The 12,211-nt window shown below is 44.1% G+C and overlaps 1 protein-coding gene across 1 annotated transcript in view; it reads left to right on the top strand.

The window, feature by feature from the left end:
- Nucleotides 1–409: 409 nt before the first annotated feature.
- CNGA3 (cyclic nucleotide gated channel subunit alpha 3) overlaps nucleotides 410–12,211 on the top strand; it is a 31,990-nt gene continuing 20,188 nt past the window's right edge. The window contains exons 1-2 of the mRNA XM_042810515.1: nucleotides 410–469; nucleotides 12,052–12,183. Of these exons, the coding sequence (XP_042666449.1) occupies nucleotides 12,083–12,183 (101 nt within the window). The 5' untranslated portion in view covers nucleotides 410–469; nucleotides 12,052–12,082. The remainder of the gene's footprint in view (nucleotides 470–12,051; nucleotides 12,184–12,211) is intronic.

Below are 12,211 nucleotides of genomic sequence, written 5' to 3'. Positions count from 1 at the left end.
CGGGTGGGCCGGGCTCTGGCGGCGGAGACGGCGTGTACGAGACGGCGGGATTGGCGGGCACGGCGCGGAGCCCGCCGCCCGCCCTCTCCGCACGGAGCATGGTGCCGCGGCGGAGGCGCTCCCGGCCCCCCGCAGCCCGCCGGGCCGAGAGCGTTTGAGGCGGCTCGGCGTGGCAAGAAATGTGCCGGGGCCGCCTGGCGGCTTTGACATGTTGATCCTTTCCGAGCGCTTAACAGGATCGCAAAACCTTTCGAGCGGCTTTTCCCCGTCAGCCCGGCTTACGCGCGCGGGTTTTGCCCGTAATCCGCCCTCGCCGCGTTCAGGGGCGGCCGCGGTGGGCGCTGCTCTGCCCCGCCCCGCCGCCCCCGCGGGGGTACCGCCGCCTCACGGCAGCGGGCAGCGGGCAGCGCCGCTGGGAGCGGGGGCCGAGAAAGTTTGGGTCCGGATACTGCCGAGGGAGGCGTGGAGGGTGAGTAGGAGAAAAAGCAGCGTCTGTCGCGTCCTACCTGGTGAGAGACCGTAACTCATAAGTTTGCAGTGAGAACGTTGCTTGGCGGCTCTTTTGTGCCTGTGGTGTAACTTCAGCTGTTCGGTTAGTGTGTGTCTCCAGCGTGGGGCTTGCGGTATGTAGGGTATATGGCTGAGGGTCAGGTATGTACCTGGGGCTGTCCTGCTCAAAGAGAATGGAGCAAATGCTACGAGGGCTGCAAAAGCGAATTGTTTTTGTGCGGTTGAAACACGTCCGTTGGCTTTGTGTGTGGTAGTGTGACATCTGTTGCAAAACTTGTGCCATGTCAAAATGTGCCTGCGAGTGTGCGAGGTCCAGTAATTGCTGTGGTCAGTGTCTTTCTTTGAAGCATAGCCTGAGCTCTGGCTGGAAGGAAGAAGCCAAAGGGATGCATGGAAGAGTGACTCATGTGGAAGAGTGATTTGGATGGTGCTTTCAGTCTCTGGAGAAATGATGTTAAGAGCAGCTAAAGCCATCCGATTAGAAAGCAACACAAGTGGTATGCGGGCTGTCAGGATGTCTGATCGGCCATGGGTAATGGTGGCAAACAAGTGGTTAGCGTCAGGAGATAGAAAGAAAGCATCAGCTTAAAAAATGGCATAGCATCCTCCCATGTCAGCATCTCTGCTCTGCCTTCGCTACACCCCTGTGCATCTCAGGCTTTGTCATCCACTTTGCACTCAACGCTGTCATTTCAGTTCAGCACGTTATCCTGCAGGCTTCTCCAGCCTTGCCGTCTCTTTCATTAGCATCTCTTAAATCCTCTTCAGCCCACTGCCTCCTTGCTGCCTGTGAAACGTGACAAATCGCCTCTCCCACTTTCCTTCCCCAGCCAGGCCGGGATGGCTGGGGCAGTTTGCATGGCGTGAGCAGGGAGCGGGTTTGAGGGGTGACATTCACATGCATGTGCCTTTTATAATACTGCCTTTTATAAATATCCTTACAGAAATGTGAATCCGATGTGTTCAGGCTGTATTCATGCCGTTGTTGTGTTCACTTTGAACAGTTTCTTTGGCAAATAAACACCCTGATGGAAATGTCAGAAGGGCCAGATTTTAGCCAGAAGCCTTGCAAAGAGCTTGTGTTCTGTACGTAAACAAGGATACCTGCAGCGTGGTAGTCCATGCTGGCAACAGAAAAAGCACGGTGTACCTTAGTTGTCCACCTAGCTGTAATCTGGAACTTACTGTGCTGTAATTTACAATGCTATGTTCAATGTACAAAGCTGTTTTCTCCTGAACAGCTTCCAGTCTGAAAAATAAATTCATAGAAAACATTCTGCAAAAAGGAGTAAATCAGAAAACTGTCAGGTATTGTTAATAATTCATAGAAACAGAGGGACACCCAAGCCAAATCATTCAAAAGATTATTATTTAAAAGATTATTTTGCTGCTTCAGGGCGTCAAGGATGCAGCCTTTGAATGGATCAAGGATAATTGTATGCGTCTCATTCTGAAACTCAGTTACACACGCATGAATATGCAGCGTTGCATGTAATGCATTCACATCCTGGAGTACTGTGTGGAGAAGTGTCCTTGACAGATCTTCAGTGCTGGGTTTATGAGGTGATGAATGCAAATAACATGCATTTTTTAGAAGAGAGCAGTGCTTACAGACTGTAGAAAATGCAATATGATTTACCAGAGAATTGTAACATTTGAAAAGTGTTCTTTTGAAAGAGCTAACAAGGTTTAAGAGCTGGTATTCTAAGGTGTTAGTTGTAGGTGAGGGCATGGTGGTTGTGCAGCCCGCTTGTTATTTTTCCATTGCATTGGGGTTGCTTCAGTAGCTTTCATGCAAAGCTGATTTCTGTGAGAGTTTGCCACCATACAGTCTGCAGGTTAATTTAGAAACCTCCAAGTCACTGAAAGAAACAGTTGAACCATCTTCAAATCACACACTTGCTTAATTTCTGCAGTCTCAGAGATCCACATGCTGCCTGCGCTGGTTAATACATCGTGAACTGTTGGCTGCCATGCATAATCTACACAGCACTCATGGGGGTGAACTACAACTCTTACCAGATGATGTAACAAGGATCATGTAGGTGGAGGTCAAGGCCCAAAATAAATCCCAAAGGCTTACTAGGGTTGAACCTGAGAGGCTGTGTGAGGATTTGTGAGTGTGTCTTAACTAAAATGATGTAAGTGATCCAATGCAGCTTATCACATTCCATTAGCAATAAGTGAAACAATTTTGAAAGCCTCAAGAACAACAGTATGTTATCAACTATACAAGTACATAAGATCCAATGTACAATTACGTGGAAAGTCACCTGTTACTCTATGGCAGTGATAAATATTTCACCTTGAAAAGCTGTTTTTGCATTCTGCTGTGTTAGTTATCTGCAGTGCTTTTCATCTAAACAAATAAGCTTTAGAAACAGCTTTGTCTGCCATGGTGACTTGATAAACATTGACACATAATATCAGAAGTTTTAACAGATGTTTGCTTGGTTAGCAATTTTCAGTTGAGCTAGATTCGACATATTATGTCCAAAATGGGAGCTGCTATAGTAGTCCAAATGTGGCATCTCGATGCAGGGAGAATATCCAGATTCAAAACTTCTTTCACAGATGTTTAAGCTGAAATGTATTGTTGCACAATGTGGACAAGCTACCCAGTTCATTTTGGCGGCTTGTTGATAGCCAGCAAATTCCTAAATTTGATGTAATTTGTACTCTTTATATCTGCACCAGTGTGTGGTGTCTATCTACTTATTTATTCACATCTTTATTACTTAGTTACTTCTATTAAGCCTGCGCCAAATTGTCAAAATCCTAAGCCATAAAGCTGCTCAGAGGCATTCTCAGAGCACAGCGAACCCGTGAGTACGCAGGAGTGTATCCTGCAGTGTGCTCGTGGAAGGCTGCGAAGAAAGGAGAGAACCTGATTTTGGCTTGCTTGATTTGAAGCAGACTTGAAAACTTCCTCATTTTTGAGGTGCAGGTCCTAAGCACAGTGCAGTTTGGCGCCCATGGGTGATTAGATTTCAGAAAGGGAGAGATGGAGTTAGGGCCGTGAGCTATGAGCCGCCTACTTTTCAGGCAGGAGTTAGATGCTTAGTTGTTTTTAGAGTCTCCTACTTTAGCTTCATTCATTTACTATGGATTGGTATATGTGGCTTCCTTAAAGGAGCAAAGAATGTCCTGGGTTGGAAAGCATGCACAAAGATCAAGTCCAACTCCTGGCTCCATACTGCCGTGCCCACAGCCCTGTGCATCCCGTTCCCCGCCCTCTGCCCTGTGGTGCAGCCCCTTTCCCTGACCCCCAGCTGCCCTCCCCTGACAGCTCCATGCCGTTCCCTCGGGCCCTGTCGCTGTCACACAGAGCAGAGCTCAGCGCTGCCCCTCCGCTCCCTGTGAGGAGCTGCAGCCGCCATCAGGCCTCCCCTCAGCTCCTCTGCTCTGCGCTGAGCACAACGAGGGGCCTCAGCCGATCCTCACACACCTTGCCCTACAGACCCATCTTTGTTGCACTTCTTTGGATGCTCTCTGGTTGTTTTGTCTTGAGTACCTGATTTTCTGCATGCCTTCTCTAGGAAACCTGGATGCTTGACTTGGCAAAGCTGCTGAGTGATAGAGTTCCTAAAAGTTAGATCCTGCAGCCTTTGTACCTTTAGTCCTAAGTCTTTAATATTGTAATTATAAGGAAATGAATAGGACCTAATTTTCAAAATCAGGAAATGCTCATATGAATCTGAAATTTTTATTTCTTGCTTGAACTCATGTTTATTTTTAGACAACTGACTGCCAGGGTAAAATGGATCTTTTATACCAAACAGTGCATATAAAATAATTTGATGCAGCGTTAGTTACTATTTCACCCATGAAGAAGAGGACTGACCAGTGTATTAACTACTTGTGTTTGGAATAGGAAGAGCTATCAGTAATGTGTGATTTGCTGCATCTTTAGTAGGATAATATGTATTTCTCATTTAGCTCCTGTTTCATTCTTGGTGGCTTGTGCACCAGAAAGCAACAATCATGAAACTATCTGTTTCTTTCAAGTAGCTGGTAGCAAGAATAGAAAAACTGAGAAAGCATGCTGAAACTCTGCTGAAGTCACTGGTAGAGGTGTCAGTCTTTCAAGAGCTTGGGGTGTTTCAGATGGGTTTTATTTTGCTGTCTGATATCAGAAGATTCTTCACTTCTGAAAAGTCGAGGCAGCCTAAGACAGTTTTGTTTTGTCAGTGTGCTGAAAAACAGGTCACTGAGCTCTAGAAAATTCAAGGTGTTAGAGTGGGGATTAAAGGACTGAACTTGAGCTTGGGGATAAAAGGCAGTGAGATGGAGGGAAGAGGGTGGCTTAGCTTTGTTATCATCCAACTTTGTTCTAGATGGCATCAATTAAAATAATTCTCCTCAAATCTTTTTAGTGTGTGACAGTAATTGGTGAGTGATCTCCCCATCTTTATCAACACATGAGATGTTTCATCTCATTTTCTCCCATGGACTGCTGAGGAGGAGGAGTGGGAAAGCAGCTGGCAGCCAACCAAAGCCAACCTTCTGCATCAGCCATGGTTGTAAGCAGAAGGACAAGCGCTGTGCAGTTCTTGAATCTGTCTTGTAACTGTCTGCTTTCAGTAAAGGTTTAGGGTTGTGTGCTCCAGCTAGCTGGAGCTGTCTCTCTGTGTGCCCTGCAAAAAGTATGTGAAGGGCCTCTCATCTCTTCATCATTTTCCTGATTCCTGGTAGCCCCATACTCATAAGCTGCTCCCTATTTGGTCTCTAACAGGTTTGGATCCAGTTTAACGGGCTGGGGAGGACACTGCTATTTCTAAATACTTCAGGAACCTAGGGGTGGAAGGAACAAATATTTCTCATTAATCAGATTACCACTAATTTTCCCAGTGTTTTATGTGCTTGATGCAAGACCAAAACATGTTGTTTTGGGAAGTCTCACCACCTGCTCTGTACCCAAATTCCTGCGCTGCTGATGTCTCTGAGTCCTGTGCTCAGTCTCTCTCCACCACAGCTGAACACGTGTAGCACAGTTTTGTGATGACAATCCATGCACTCTTCCTACCTCCTTCCAAAAATTGAGGCACTTTACTGATGAATAGTGGGCTTGGATTACTGTGATTTCTTTCCTCTGGTCTAGTGTAGAATAGGGGCTCAGCTTGCACTGTATGTTGAATTCGGATTTTACAGCTGAAATCATTGTAAGGCATCTAAAATGAACTCTGAGTTTGCCTACATAATTTTGTTTTATCAGATGAAAATATTTTATAATAGTAAATATTAATATATAAATAAAATAGCCATAACAAGTAATAATTATTAAAAGCTTATTTCTTGCCTTTCACGATAATTCCTGTTGTGCATTTGCTCTGCAGTGTGTTTTGTTTAAGGGGAGGACTAGAAGTATTCCAGAGAGGTCCATGCTGTCATTTCATAGAGCACTTTTAATATTCTTTTTTGATTTTAACACTTGCCACGTATAAATCCTTCCACCTTTTTAGCTTTTGTGTCAGCAAGCTTGCTTGGCACTGAGCAGAGCATTTCACTGAGCTGTATGTATATAAATATATAATGCTCAGATTCCCTTTCTGAGAGCATATTATCACTTTGGAATCATAAGATAGTAGTTTACATGCTTTTCATCAGCATCCATTGGTTTGCATTTGCCTACACTGCATGTCACTTGCCATCAAGTTGTGAATTTGATCTAGTTGGTGTGGGTCACTGGAATTCCCTGCACTTCTCTTTTGTTTCTGCAGTAACTTTGGTGTCCTGAGGTGTTTGTCTCACTGCTTGTTCTTTTCAGTGTCATTAATGACAGATTTTCATATGAAAACCTTATTCTTAAACTTCTGCAGCATTGAAGGTCAACTGTTAAATCCGGTTCTTGCTTTCTAGGCTAATAGTTTTTCATCCAAAATAGCATTTGGTTTTATATCTTGTGAGTTGTGTGGTTTCTTCAGTAGCCTGGCTTTGGAGCATCTAAATAAAGCATGCAACTATTTTCTGTACTCACTGCTCAAATGGTATGTTCAGAGCATTCCAGGAGATTAGGACTATCCAGTTCCAGTATCTATTAGTAGTGTCTAATTCCAGATTAGTAGTATCTAATTCCAGGAGATTAATAACTGCTGGAGAAGCCATGCCAGTTTCAAGCTTAAAGAAAAACTGTACTCGGTGTTTTTTAACCAGTCTTCCCTGTAGACAAATTACAAGTCTGAAAATACGTACATAACATCTACAGCTTTTAAAATATAGAAAGGCACTATTCACTGCTCAGCTGGTTCAGAAGCAAGCACAGAATCATGGAGTAGCTTGGGTTGGAACAGACCTTAGATTGTCTAGTCTACCCCCTGCTAAAGGCAGGGCTGCCCCCCACCAGATTAGGCTGCTTGCAGCCCCATTCAACCCGTCCTCAAATACCTGCAGGGATGAGGCACCCACAGCTTCTTTGGCAGCCTCTGCCCGTGCCTCACTGCCCTCTGAGGCAAAATGTTCTCCCTAAAACATCTAAATCTCCCCCCTCTTTTAGCTTAAAGCTATTTCCCCTTGTCCTATCACTATCAGATTGTGTAAAAAGTCAGTATCCCTTCTGTTTACGAGCTTCCTTTTAAGTACTAGAAGGTCACAGTAAGATCTTTGCAGAGCTTTCTCCTCTCCAGGCTGAACAAACCCACCTGCCTGAGCCTTTCTTACTAGTAGCCCTCTGATCATACTCGTGCCCTCCTCTGGACCTTCTCCAACAGCTCTGCAATCCTTCTTGTGCCAGGAGTGCCAGGCCTGGACACAGTACTCCAGACAGGGAGTCATGAGGCTAGAGCAGAGGAGAACATTCCCCTCCCTCTCTCTGCTGGCCACCCCTCTGTTGATGCAGCCCAGGATATCGCTGGCCTTCTGTGCTGCAAGTGCGTGCTGCTGGCTCTTGTCCCTCTTCTTGTCCACCAGGAGCCCCAAATCCTTCTCCACAGGGCTGCTCTTAATGAGTTCTTCTCCCAGTCTGTACTCGGATCTGGGATTGCCCTGACCCAAGTGCAGCACTGTGTACTTTGGCCTTACTGACTCTCATTTGGTTCTTGTGGGCCCTCTTCTCAAGTGTATCTAGGTTCTTTGGGATGGCATCCTTTCCTTCTGTCATATTAACTGCAACATTCATCTTGGTGTTGTCTGCAAACTTGCTGAGGATGCACTCAATCCCGTTGTATTTATCATTAGTAAAGATATGGAAGAGCACTGTTCCCAAAACAGGATCCTGGGGAAAGGCACTAATTGTTATTGGCCTCCACCCTGGACGTAGAGCCATTAACCATAACCCTCTGGCTGTGGCTGTCCAACCAATTCTTTATCCACTGAATATTCCACCCTTCAAATCTGTATTTCTCCAGTTTAGAGATAAGGACGTGGTGTAGGAGCATGTCAAAGGTGCTGCACAAATCCAGCTATATGACATCAGTCGCCCTTCCTTCATCCACTGATGACTCCATTGTAGGAGGCCATGAGGTTGGTCAGGCACGATCTGCACTTTGTGAAGCCATGCTGACTTCCAGTGAAGACTGAGGCAAATAACTCGTTGAGTATGTTGAGTGACATCTGTTGTAGTGAGTTCTCCCTTCTCATTTACCAGATGGAGGTATACTCTCCTTGGCCTGTCTCTTCCAACTAATGTACCTGTACAATCCCTTCTTGTTACATTTCACATCCCTTGCTAGGTTCTGTTTCATGTGTGCCTTAGGGCTTTCCTGATCTCATTTCTGCATTATTCCTCAGTCTCAAATCCCTGCTTTTGCTTCCTGTACATGCCCCCTTTTTTCCCCTCAGTTTAACCAACAGGTCCTTGCCTAGTCATGCCAGTTTCCTGCCTCTTCTGCTTGTTTTCCTCTACTGGGAGACAGAGAGCTCTTGTGTTCTCAGAAAGGTGTCCTTGAAGAGCTGCCAGCTCTGCTCTCTTGTCCATAAGGACAGCTTCCCAGGGAATCCTGTCCAGCAATTTCTTAAACAGCTGGAATTTTGCTCTCCTGAAGTTCAGGTTCCTGACTTCGCTTTTTGCTAGGCCTCTATTCCTTGAGATGACAAACTCAGCCAGGCCGTGATCTCTGCTTCCAATATTAACCTTTTTTTATGGTCTCCTCTGTGTAGGTCAGCACCAGGTCCACTAATGCTTCATCTTTGGTTGATTTATTTACTACCTGGACCTTGAGGTTATCCTCAGTGCACTCCTGGAGTCTCCTGAATTTCCTGCAGCATGCCATGCTGCTTTCCCGGTGTTTCTTTTTAGTGAGATGCTGCATGTTGACAGCAAACAAGCTACATCATGCCTACACCTCTAGGTTTTTATTATCTCATACTTCTGTTGTCTGTGCAGTTATTCATTTTATTGGAGACTCTAAGCCAGGTGATCCTGGTTTAAGAACTGCTGTAGATAGACATGAATTAGCGAATCATTGGAGCTAGTGGCAAGGTTTTTGTTACGTTCGGTGGCAGGTACTGGTAAAGGTTGGGTTGCATGGGGCCCTGGGCAACTGCTCTAGTACTTAATCTAGTGACTGGCAACCCTGCCTGTGGCGGAGGGGTTGGAACTTGATGATCCTAGAGGTCCCTTCCAACCCAAGCCATTCTACGATGCTATGATCTTAACTTGGCACTAACTTGGTTTTGGAAGTCTACCCTTAAAAAAAGCTTGTGCTCTGTCACTTATGAATCATTCTGATTTTCTCATTATCAAGCTTTTAAAGCTTTGAAGTAGAATAACGTGCAAGTCCAATGGTGGATGCGTTATGGTGTTGATTGGAATAGGGGGGAATAATTTCTCTCTCAAAATTCTATTTTGATTTAAATGACAACAACAAACAATTGGCTGAGTTTTGAAGGAATCATAGAATGGCCTGGGTGGAAGAGGATCATAATGTTTTCTTTCTAGTTTCAACCCCCCCTGCTATGTGCAGGGTGGCCAACCACCAGACCAGGCTGCCCAGAGCCACATCCAGCCTGGCCTTGAATGCCTCCAGGGATGGGGCATCCACAGCCTCCTTGGGCAACCTGTTCCAGTGTGTCACCACCCTCTGTGAAAAACTTCCTCCTAATATCTAACCTAAACCTCCCCTGTCTCATTTTAAAACCATTCCCCCTTGTCCTATCACTCTCCACCCTCGTAAACAGCCATTCCCCCTCCTGTTTATATGCTACCTTCAAGTATTGGAAGGCCACAATGAGGTCTCCCCAGAGCCTTCTCTTCTGCAAGCTAAACAGTCCCAGTTCTCTCAACCTTTCCTCACAGGAGAGGTGCTCCAGCCCTCTGATCATCTTAGCGACCCTCCTCTGGACCCATTCTAAGAGCTCCACGCCCTTCTTTTGCTGGGGGCCTCAGGCCTGGATGCAGTACTCCTGATGGGGCCTCACAAGAGCTGAGCAGAGGGGGACAATCACCTCCCTCTCCCTGCTGGCCATTCTTATTCCTAAATTATCTTGCATTGGACTTCCAGTGTATAGCTGAAAACAGCGGAAATGCAATAGGTAGCAAGAGTAACTATTCACAGAAAGAAGCAGTTTGCTCTTGTGCCTTACTTTCTGTATGAGCACAACAATTTGCCAGCAAGGGGCATGCTGCTCTGCTTTTAAGTGAAGCAGTTGTGACAACCTGGCTACTGTGTTAGAGCCTACCAGTATAACTTCAAGCCTTGGAACCTGGGAAGTGAGAACATAAATTGGAGGCCATCATCAGTAGTAACAAAAGAACAAAGACATTTTACCTTGAACTATCTTCAAATTAATATATGAGAAATGGGAGTTACTGCTGTAGCAAAATAAATCTACTCATCACCAAGTCACTATTGCATGTAATTTATCTAATTCTGTTGTACAAAGCCTGTAATAGAAGCAATAATTGTAACTCACAAATAGTTAACGATAATTTTTCTCAGAGATAAGAGAAATTGGTATCATATCTACTTTGGAAACTGCTCATTCAGCTAGTTAATTTATTAAAATGTTTGTCCATCCAAGGCTGAATTGGTTGAAAAGAAATGGTATTCCTTGATATTTATAATGGATATACCTTAACAGAATTGTAGAAATAATTCTTTGAACATAACAAATTGATTCATCTTGTGAAAATGATTCAGTTAACATTTTTGTGTGCAGTTTTCAGTATAAATCATCCATGTCTTAGGAATCAGTTCTTCTCAGTGAACATTCAGATCTAAGAGTGGGTTGAAAATCCTCTATTTATATCGGTGTGTCGTAGAAATGCTGATTTTCTCCCCAGAAAAGCTGAAGTTACCTGGTATGTGCAGGGCTGGGTTTAAGATCAGACATGTATCAGTTGACCTGTGTTGAGGTAAGATTAGAAATAAGAAACACTAACCAGATTTTCAGGTGTTAAGTAAGATATCCAGGGGCTATTTCCAGGCCAATTTTATTATTTCTGGATGCAAAATTTAAGTTAGTCTGTTTTACGTTTTGAAATATATTAAATTCCTTTAAAAGTTATATGCCATTTCCTTTAGGTCTCTGGGATTTGGATGGAGGGTAAGTCAAGCATCTGTCTTTTAAGAAGCTGAGTGCATAACATAGACCTGTTAGTGGGCAATGAGTTTTACTTCAGGAGCGATGCAGGGGAGAGTTTTTGTGTCTGTATTTTGTTTGCCGCTAGTTGCATGCTGTGTGGTCTTAAGACCATACAGGTGAGAAAAGGACATTAGATGATCTGAAGCAGTGGCCAGATCCCAGGAGAAATTGCTTCTAGAGATGTCTCGGATAGAAAAGGTCCCTGACCAGGGCTTCAATAGTTAAAAAAAATTCAAAATTCAGAACTTGCAGTGAAGTCTTTCAGACTGCCATTTTTAAAGCACTTGTGTTGACTCTTAAAAGCTGTTTTACTTACGTTGGTAAGGCACTGAGGGGCACATCTGGAAAGGAATTAAGTTGAATAACTTTCCTAAATCTTACAGGAGTTGGATGGTTAGATATCTCAACAGACTTTGTCTTGAAGCGCTGCCATAAGAATGATAGACGAGAAGGCAACAGAAGAAATGTTTAGCACATTGTTTGGATAATGTATGATTAATGGATGCTGTGTATTAAGCTGAAGGACACATTTGGTTAATGATCTGTTTGCTTCCTATGCAATTTCAGAATAAGAGACTTCATCATAAAACAGAAACAGGTTAGCACAAGAGGACTGACTTGAAGCGGATTGGTTGTCCCAGCACGTAACCGCTTTGCTTTCTAACTGTAGTCTTTGAATGAAATTTTAAATGCAGTTTCTCTGTGGATAATATGTCTGACACTGTGGATATTCAGAAACCCCAGAGACAAAAAATGTCGTGTCACGTAAACCTTTTTGTTGGTCCTGATGGATTTTCCTTGTTACAGGGCTTTTTCATTGTTATGTGTTTCATGAGCACTTCTGTCTGGTAGAAGTAAATCTGGGAACGGCTCTCATACTATGTATATAAATATTGCTGTCCATGAAAATGGTTAAATTAGCTTTTTACTGCCCTCTTGTTGTAGTCAGTCACTGTTTCTAAGAACTGTTACATTGCTTTTGGTGCCTTCATTAAATGCATTTTTTCCCCTGTGTTTCAGCTATCAATTAGATGTTGATATGTAAAGCAAAATGGCAAAAATCAACACCCAGCACTCTTACCCTGGCATGCATGGACTGTCTGTCAGAACTACTGATGAAGATATTGAAAGGATTGAAAATGGCTTTATCAGGTAATGCGTTTGTTTCATCGCAATCAGA

The sequence above is a fragment of the Centrocercus urophasianus genome, unplaced genomic scaffold (genome assembly GCF_019232065.1).
Source record: "Centrocercus urophasianus isolate 14NV4802_14NV808 unplaced genomic scaffold, USGS_Curo_1.0 seq_12, whole genome shotgun sequence".
Taxonomy (NCBI): domain Eukaryota; kingdom Metazoa; phylum Chordata; class Aves; order Galliformes; family Phasianidae; genus Centrocercus; species Centrocercus urophasianus.
This window is presented reverse-complemented; position numbering and strand designations above follow the sequence as displayed.